This window comes from Papilio xuthus, unplaced genomic scaffold (assembly GCF_000836235.2).
Source record: "Papilio xuthus unplaced genomic scaffold, Pxut_1.1 DF827777.1, whole genome shotgun sequence".
Lineage (NCBI taxonomy): Eukaryota > Metazoa > Arthropoda > Insecta > Lepidoptera > Papilionidae > Papilio > Papilio xuthus.
The window spans coordinates 2,618,587-2,628,256 of NW_013530872.1; the positions used below are offsets into that span (position 1 = coordinate 2,618,587).

At 36.3% G+C, this 9,670-nt stretch overlaps 1 protein-coding gene across 2 annotated transcripts; it reads left to right on the forward strand.

Moving 5' to 3' along the window:
- The first annotated feature begins 389 nt into the window (after positions 1-389).
- LOC106116033 (uncharacterized) lies at positions 390-9,365 on the forward strand. Of its 2 annotated transcripts, none has more exons than XM_013309742.1 (9): positions 390-580; positions 5,106-5,259; positions 5,936-6,079; positions 6,486-6,706; positions 6,819-7,346; positions 7,436-7,777; positions 7,913-8,153; positions 8,368-8,667; positions 8,864-9,365. In XM_013309742.1, the coding sequence occupies exons 2-9, from the start codon at positions 5,145-5,147 to the stop codon at positions 9,172-9,174; spliced, it is 2,202 nt and encodes a 733-aa protein (XP_013165196.1). In that variant the 5' UTR covers positions 390-580; positions 5,106-5,144; the 3' UTR covers positions 9,175-9,365. The 2 variants fall into 2 exon arrangements, with proteins under 2 accessions (XP_013165196.1, XP_013165197.1); XM_013309743.1 differs by having other exon boundaries at positions 5,116-5,259.
- The last annotated feature ends 305 nt before the right edge of the window (positions 9,366-9,670 follow it).

The following is a 9,670-nucleotide window of genomic DNA, read 5'->3' on the forward strand; positions in this document are numbered from 1 at the left end:
TAAGAAAAAAGTAATTATGGTAAACAATAGTAAGATTTTATGTTTACGGCAAAAAATTAAATCATAAAAATTGATATTTTATTATGATAGGCGTTTAGTTTAACATCTTAATACACAGGGTATGGGAAAGAATACTTTATTGCAATTATTCTATACATATTGTACTAAACGGTAGAAAATTAAAAATTATTGGAATAAGTAATGATAAAATCAAATCTTACTAATTTTATAAATCAGAATGTTTGGATGGATGTTTGAAGGTATCTCTAAAATGCGACAACTCTAAAATCGAACCCAATATGTCCCTGATATACTTAGTTATATGTACTTTTACAGGGACAAAGGTGTCAAGCCATTGTCATGGATGCTTTTGAAAAGTTTTAAAGACTTAAAGAACTGGTATGGTGACTTTGGACCTTTTTACTATTGGATAAGAGCAGGGAGGACAGCGACAGTGCTGATTGGCGCAGCCCGAACACATCGCGCCCGATCGACACATAGTAATGACGTATTTTGTGCTTTCAAAAGTTAACTAAAGTTTTCGTTACACATTCTGATATTGGTGGAGTTTTAATAAATCGTAAGTATTTATTAAATTTTTCACATATACTGTTAAAATTGTTTATATTGTTATTTAATTATATTTGTTGTTAGTGATATGTAGGTAGGACTATTTATTTTATTAATATGAATATTCTGGTCGTGAATTTTAAGAACAAAGCGACAATTTGTGTGTAGTTAAAAATCAAAAAGTAATAAATAAAAAGTAGGTAGTAATTTCACTGAATTATCGATCAACTAGCTGTCGCTCACGACTCCGTCCGAAATACCTTCAAACATCCATCCATCCATTTAAACTTTCGCATTTATAATATTAGTAAGATAATACTTCTTTTAATTCTATCAATAAATAGCGGAATCAAATGTGTAATAGATGTTCATTATTGATTTCTATTCATTATCAGTTTCTATTATTTGTTGTAGTGACATGCGACGACCTCGTCTCTAATCTTTGCTTGTTTATAGAAATAGTAAAATGGCCACCGAGGTTATTTTACTATAAACAAAAGTAATAGATTAGTTTAGATTCATTATAATTATATAACATTTATATAAATGTCACGTGAGGAATAAAAATAATGTATTTAGCGAGAATTTGTTTAATTTCCAATAACTAGATCAGTTTTGTAAGGATGCATTTTCATTAGTCTGATAATTCGGTCGTTATATCGTATGCGAGTCCGTATGGGCTAACGTCCAATAAAAATAATCTGTCGATAAATAAGGAAAAGGAAGAACTATCGTCCAACGCATGCTGGCCCTCACGACTAATAAAACCGTTCTAGCATCCGAGTGCTATGGCATTAGAAAACAACATATCTTTCACAATACTTATGTACTTGTCAACGACTAGAAACTGCGCCCTAATTTAGTGTTTAGCTTCTGACCAGCGAAATTAATATTGACTATGTTTACAATCTGCCGGTAACATATCAACTTTTGTATCTTAACTTCCTAGTTATTCTAACATTTCTACTTCTCTTCCTGATTATGATTAACTTTATTAGTTTTACATAAATATTTTATTTACATACTTATACACAAAAAAGTACTTTCCAATTGTTCAGATATACTTTTCATTAAAAGACAAAAAACAACAGTGGTAAATCAATAAATAATCTTTTGCACGAATTCACCGACTGATTAAACATACCACGACCACACAGAAGATATGCCAAAAAGCAATTCCGCGTTTCGTCTGAGAAGTGTGCATGTCAGAGGCATAAATTTGGATATCTTCCCCTTCCCACTCTTATCTTTTATGGAAGGGAAAAATCACCTTTCGAATAATAAAAGAATTATGAAAATCGGACCACTAGGGGAGTTATCGAAAACAAAAGTTGAAAAAAACATACAGACGAATTAACAAGCTCCTCAGTTTGAAGTGGGTTAAAAAAAGTGAGGTTGATTTGACGGAGGAGGGAACGCAATAGGGGCTTATTGATTTAATAGTTGTCCATTAAAATAAATTAGTTAAACAAAACGGACAAGTTATTATGCGTGCTATCAAGCATTGTAACTACCGTAGCGTTATCTGAATTGTTGCGACACAGTTATTGCAATTCGGTATCTTTGTTATCAACGAAACAAAGTCTAGTTACTGGACATAAAGTGATCAACGCTACATCATTATATTAATAAACGAAGAGAAAACTTTGTACCCTTTATATAGTGATTGCGTGACCATATAATCCTGATACTTGACACTGATAAACCCTAAGAATTACACACTTATGCTAAATTTCAGCACGATTGGTAACCGACAAGTAGATCTTTAATAAGCAAGACCAGATGAATTAATTTAGGGCAGGTGAAACAAAATAAAATTTTGTATAAAGTCGTAGTTAAAATCAAAGGGCGATCAATACTATTCGTAATGATACTGTAGTTATATTATGTTATGTTCAGGAGACCTTTTTTCTTCTTTCTATAGGTCATAGATTAAATATTTCGCTTCAGAATAGACAGAGTTAAATATGAGGAACTGGTCTCAAGAAGAAATAGTAAATAAACATCGTACTATATTTACGTTAGAGTAGATTTAAGTATTGATATTGTTTTATCAAGGAAATAATTAAAAAGTTGAGTATATGAACCACAAGCGTAAATTTTCCGCATTATCGACGTTTAAATTGAAATTAATCTTTATATATATAAAAGAAAGTCTTGTTAATTACACTATTTATAACTCAAGAATGACTTTACGGATATGGTTGAAAATTGGTGAGGAGGTATCTTAGAGCCAGGAGACGGACATAGGATACTATTTATTCATCTTTTTTTCGAATTTATGCCTTGAAGAGAGTATTAAGTTTTTTATATATCCACGCGGACGGTGTCGCGGGCGATAGCTAGTTATTAATGAAACGGTTATCATTGAAATATCACTAATATAAATTACTCCTTAAAACTACTTGATTGTGTATTATGCGTAAAAGGTAAAAAAAGTAGAAAATACACTAGTTTAGGTTAGTAAAAGGCACCTATACACTATGGTGTAAGAAATCAAATTAAATCATTAGTCACTATAAAATTAAAGTCAGTAGTTCTGTTTTGGCTACTTAGTCGAACACATAAACCTGATATTACCATGACCCCTACGACTCTGCTGACATGATAACACTTAAACATGATGACTCAAATACGAATATGAGAGGTTAGAATATGTACATATGTATGCAACAGGGTCACAGCTGATAAGGCGGGTTCATTATTTACAGAGAGCCAGCCATGACCACAGCTAGCCATCCCTAAATGTTTTAAGACAATAATAATCGCTAAGGAAGTGTCTTAGTGTAGATTTACTGCAGTGCACAGACGCTAAGGGAGGTGTAGATTTCTCATAATAACCTGAACCTGTTTAATTACCATTAAACTAATAGGAGTCCAAATTAATAATCATTTTTTTTATTTTGTTCGCTCAATTTCCTTAAAAAGGTGTACGTGAAGCTTGTATTAATACAATAATAAGTAATTGTAAAGGGAATACGACGTATGAAGCAGATCTCAACATGAACAGCGACGGAAATATGAACGATAGTAAACATTGTAAAGGATAAGTGAAAATACATTTGGATTTAATTGCAAATAAAAAAAGGGTGATTACATTTTCTTAAACTCTCAACCTACTTGTTCTCGTAACTAGAAAGGTATGACAGAGAAAATACTAGGCTGTTCTATTGCCCGCGAGAGGGAGAAAGTGGGACAGCATTTTGTAGTATTCCGATAAAATAATTGAACATCTTTTTATACGAAATTGTCTTTTGCGCATGCGATTGTTTTTACAGTTCATGCAAACTTTCCCAATCCGGTAATAATAACGAAGTAACGGCCCGAGCCGAGGTTCCTGAGGGAGCCCTCGAGCTTAGTTACTCTTAAACGAGGTTTAGGCTAAGTGCTATCTGCGCTCGGCCACCTCAAGCCCGTTGAAGCTGTAAATGCCTCCTCAAGGCAAACAGTGGCAATCAGTCACAAAAAAAATCATGCAAACCATTTTTAGTTGATATATTTGTTTAGAAGTTTGCATAAAAATTGGAATAACCTACGCCATTTCACTACGTTACATGCTTGCGAAATGTATTCAGTAAAATTCAAGTTTTTAAATCAAATAACTTCCGTTTACTCCAACATTAACATGCAAGATTGCCAACACGAGTGTTCCAATATTTTAAACGAGGTCATAATTTATTTCGTACGTTAAATTGTACATATTGTCATAAAAATATTTAAGCACTGCTAAGATTAATAACTGTATTAACCTGTCTGTCTGTACCCCTATGATACTCCGGGGAAGAGTACGAATCGAAAGATACCTCAAACGTCTAAATCGGATTTGTAGTTTAGGCTCCAGACTATCAAAATGGAATTTACATAAAACCTTTTTACATAAAAACTACATACTAGAGAAAAACATTACCCCTATGTCAGGATATACAGTTAAGAAAGTAGTATTTTCCATTTTACTTGTGTTAATAACATGCAGTGGGCAATGCGGACCGCCGTGACTGCAAGAACTTGCTGCAATAATTGTATTGAACCTTGGAAACCAGTTGCATGAAGACTACTTATTCGATACGGTATTACATAATTTGAAAAACTATGTTACCACACGTGCAAGCATTTCGTACTTATTTAACTGTGCGTACTATTATTATAACTACCCACTCTTTTTATCCAATCTGAATATCTAAGAAAAGAAATGCTTCTTTCAAAAATATAAGTACTTAGAGAACGTTTAATACATGAATAAACTTTATAATTAAGAGATTTTTTGCAAGACCTAGTAACTACTCAAAGTGTGTCTTCTAAAAATGCAGTTGTAAGAACTGACCTTGATTTCTTAGCTCCTTTTTTATTTTGTTTCTTTTTCTGATTACACCGACTCAATCGCATCTCAATTTATACATATATCAATTTATATATATATATATATATATACATATATCGACTTTATTCTTACCGAATTATTTTTTTGTTTACAAACAATATATCTGTATTTTAGTTATCATAGTTATCAGTGTTGGAGTCATAGATCATTATATTAGTGGGTTCCAGGCAGTGGGTGATAGCGGACGTGTCGCACGATGACTAAAATCAAAACAAAAGGAGTTCGCGGAAGAATCGCCCATGAAATTTACACATACTGCGCGTTTTGGATTGCGGTTTCTTCGTTACCTGCATTAGCGCTATCATACGTAGGTGAGTAAAGGTCTTTATCTGGTACCAGCTGTCGCCCGCGACTACGTTCGCGTAGAAACCAAAAAAAAAAATTAATTAGTAGCCTTCATGTTCCTCCAGATTATATTCTACATCTAGGCCAAATTTGAGCAAGACCAATGCAGCCATCCTTTTTTTTCAGAGGAGAATGCTTTATGCATACTCCGCGCTCCGATGGGGACGCGGTAGTTATGTGGGATTTTCTTCCGGATGGGAAGCATACCCACCAAACCCCTCTGTTCCTCCTACGCATCATGACGAGGACACGGGCACGCTTGCGCTTTCATCCGCGACCTCGCCTCCAATGCAGCCATCCTGACACCATCTAACATCAAACTTTACATACATCCAAACAATCGCATTTATAATATTAGTAAGATAAACTAACATAAAATAATATGTTTATGTGCTTACAATGTCTAGTACAAGGTCAAGCACCAAAAACAATAAACAAGCACGAGTAGATCATGCAGAGAAAGTCAATAGAGGTGGCCTCCGAATAGTGAAAAACAAGCTCCGTTTATCAGTTTCTAGCTTCAAACTTCAATTAACCATGTTTTTTATTTGGTCAATGTTGACGCTATAATATGTATATCACAATTATCTATATAAACTTTATCTAGCTTTTTATTTATTCCAATTATTCTATGTTTTCCAGTTGTACGCGTCAGTAAGCATCTATGGATCAAACTGCTATCCAGCCGGTATCCACACTTGGAATTCATTAGGACGGACACAATTCGATCATTGCTTGACACTCACAGAAATCAGGGAATTATCAACGTGCTCCTTTGTATCAAAGGTAAATTAGATAAACTCGTTATCTTTATCGGTCTATTACTTATAATCACTGCCAGATCATTGACCTTTCTTTAAGTCCGATATCAGGCAATTTTGAACTCTTTCCTGTGGTCCACTATCGAATACTGATGCCATTGGCCTATACTGAAAACGATAACATAATACCCATTATGAATTTGCCATATATTTTCTATTGATTAGGTATAATTTTATAAAGTAGTAAGATTTGGTCAGATTTCGCGGAACATCTTTGACATCAACTAAATAATAGACGAATTTCTCTCTTACAAGACAACTGTTATTTTGGTTAATATATGTACGTCATAATTTGGAACTGTTAAAATTATTTGTTATGTACGTTTCTGACAAATATATCTTTGAATATAGGTTTATTATATTAATTAAAGGGAGTCACAATGTGGAGCAAATCAGAAATGAACTGTACGAGCATGTAATTGAACGTCGCGACAAAGATGGCGGACTGATGTTCCCGCGCCTGCGTCACCGTCTCGTGTCCTGCTGGGGGAACTACGCCTGGGACGCGCACGTGCCCTTCAGGCCTGAAAACCACTTTATAGTATCTAATGCCGTGTATCGAGGCAGGCCGGTGTCAGATTCGAACATTCAGGTAAGGTCAGCTTCAGCTTCAGGTCAGCTTTTATACTTGATGTATTAGCTAGTAGTCGGAAGCATTAGCTATTCCGTTAACTGATTTGTAAGTATTATTTATCATATTACAGGATTACGTCAGCGAAATAATATCAAAATATTTCCCAACCGACCAACCGCCGTGGCAGTATATCGTCATACCTTGCATATCACCAGATCCCAAATACTATATTCTGGTTCGCGTCCATCACATGCTGCTTTCCGGAACTAACTCTATAAATATTGGAGATTTACTGCTCATTGAACAACTGAAACCTGAAGAAAGACGAACAACGCAACACGCACAAGCGAGTCCGTTGAACAAGTTATTCCCAACACCAAAAGCCATACCAGAACTATGGGAGAAGATGAATGAGACGATGTCAAACGTTTGGAACGAGTTTATATCTGAATACGATCCTGTTGAAAGCCCTAGAGCGTCAAAGACGTTGCCGGGAGCATTCCATGTTGCTGGACTGCTTTTAGTATCAGCCGCGAGCGCGATCAGGGAATTGAAAAAGAAAAAGTCGAGCGAGGGAACAGAACATGCAACGACACCAACTTCTTACATCAGAGTCATTCGACAAGAATGTAAAAGAAGAAATCTGACTATGCCTAAGGTATTACATTCTTTTTTCATAATACCAAGAAGACGCAGACAAGCGAGACCATGTAAATCTTTATATAACATTATATTATTACTTTCCAGTTAATCCTGTCACCACTTGTAACTGCCGATCCACGAAAATGGCCACGACTAACACTTAGCGCGGCGTTCAGCACAGCACGAGCGTTCTTAAAGCTGCCCTTTACGCTAAAAGATGAACTGACAGCAATCAGAGAGTTCAAATTGACAGGACATGTGAAACAGACAAACACTATCACTTGGAAGTACGCGGAATTGGCACAAACATTGATGAATGCGACTTTGGAAGCTTGGCGCTGCGCGGTAGAGGTGTACAGAGCTCCGGCCGAGCTCTGGTCGGACACAGTCGGCGCTGACGACGGCAACAGACATCTCTTACAAACCGTATCACTATGTGGACGAAAGGTGAATTATTATATCTATATCAGTTTCAATCTGCTTAATTTAGTTCAGCAAAATCTGCTTATTTCAGTTTTTTTGCGGGTAATTTTACTTAGAAACAAATGGCGTACTGTATACATAGATAGGTTACAATTTCAGGTAGTGTCATGGTCGCGTCCTATCCCGCGGTCTTCTATCGAGCGGTCAGGGCGCGCGCTCGGAGTGTCTGCCACCGACGTTGCGCTATACGCTGCCACTGACGCAATACGCGCGGTATTCGACAGCGCGCAAGGCGACACCCCTGACTACGTGCTCACTACCGCCAGGGCTGCCCCGGAGGAGTTTCTTTTCACCTTCGCAGAGGGTGACGGGAAAGAGTATAAGAAGTCGCACACTGGAGGTATTATTATAGATTGTGTATTTTGCGTCACGCGGAAGAGGACTGGGCGAAGTTTGTACGAAAGGATTAAAGAGTCGTTCTTCTTGGTTTTTAATAAACAGGTTAATTGAAAGCTGCATTGCTCCATTTCTGTTCAGCACGATTACTCTACCTAAAAGACCAGTGAAGAAGTAATCTCTTAGTAAATTCATGCTTTCTTTACATCTCCTTCCAGGTATGATCTGCTTATCGCTGCCTATAGGGGCGACGCCGCGTCGGATCGCATCTCTGATATCCGAGGCATGTACAGCCCAAAAGGCACTATCTGGTGCGTGGGCCCTTCAGGCCCGCTGCGGGGCGTTAACCCGCTCGGTGCCGTCCCCACTCGCCCGGTTAACCCTTAACTTACTGTCACGGCGATATGCGGTGTCGTACGCCGAGATCAACGCGCCCCCCGACGCCGCACTACGAACAACGGTGTGGGGTCAGACCGTAGATCACATCGTGTACTGGAGACCACCACAGGCTAATATTAGTGAGTATCAAATCAAAAATTTAATTTTTATTGGGACTCGGTTCTTATCTTATCAAGAGTTATACACCGCATAAACAACACAGTTATATTCAAGTTTATTGGAAGGTCTAGAAATTAGACATCAGAAAACTTTAACTATCATAGCAGCAAAAATTTATATTATTATGTACTCAAATCAAAACTAATACTGTTCCAGGTCTATCTCTGACAGTGATCCAATATTCGGATACAGTACGACTAGCTGTGATGGCAGATGCTCGCCTGTCCCCCACTCACACCGTGCCGGCGCAGCGCTGGCCTGTCGCGGTCGAACAGCTGATCGCCAAAGTGAACACGGAAATCGCCAGAATAGCTGCAAGAGCGAATATACCCGAAGGAGAATTACACGCTATCACATCCGAAACTAAAGACATTTCGGTGTCACAAAGTTATTCTTCAGAAACAACTCTCAAACCACCGACAGCCGAATCTTTAAGTCCACCACCGACGCGAAAAAGTTTAACGTAAAAATAATATTTTATTTAATAAAAAGCGGAAAAGTAAACAGAATTATCAGAAAGTCATAGAAATAAAAAACGTTTTATAAATTGATGACTCGGAATTTATACGTATTTGATGAGTTTCGATTTTTGTACGAATAATTAGATGACTTTAGTATGTATATTTAAGAGACTCTGAATTAACGTATTTAAATTTCGACGAAATATTAAATTAGTATTTGTTAAGATAAAATTGTAGTACCTAAAATTAGTAATATGATTTGTAAAATGATAAAACATATAATATACCCGCCTATGTACTTACAAGGTGCATTGCTTGTATACTTAAATAAATTTATGTATTTAGTATGAATGGAAACGTGACTTCTTAGAATTATAAGTTAAATTATGAAACTTTTGGAGTAAAATATTTAGATCAAAAATTTAATTTCAATTTAACCGCCTAAAATAATAATTATAATAGCACCTTAATACTTCAATAAAACATAGCTATTTAATTTTGT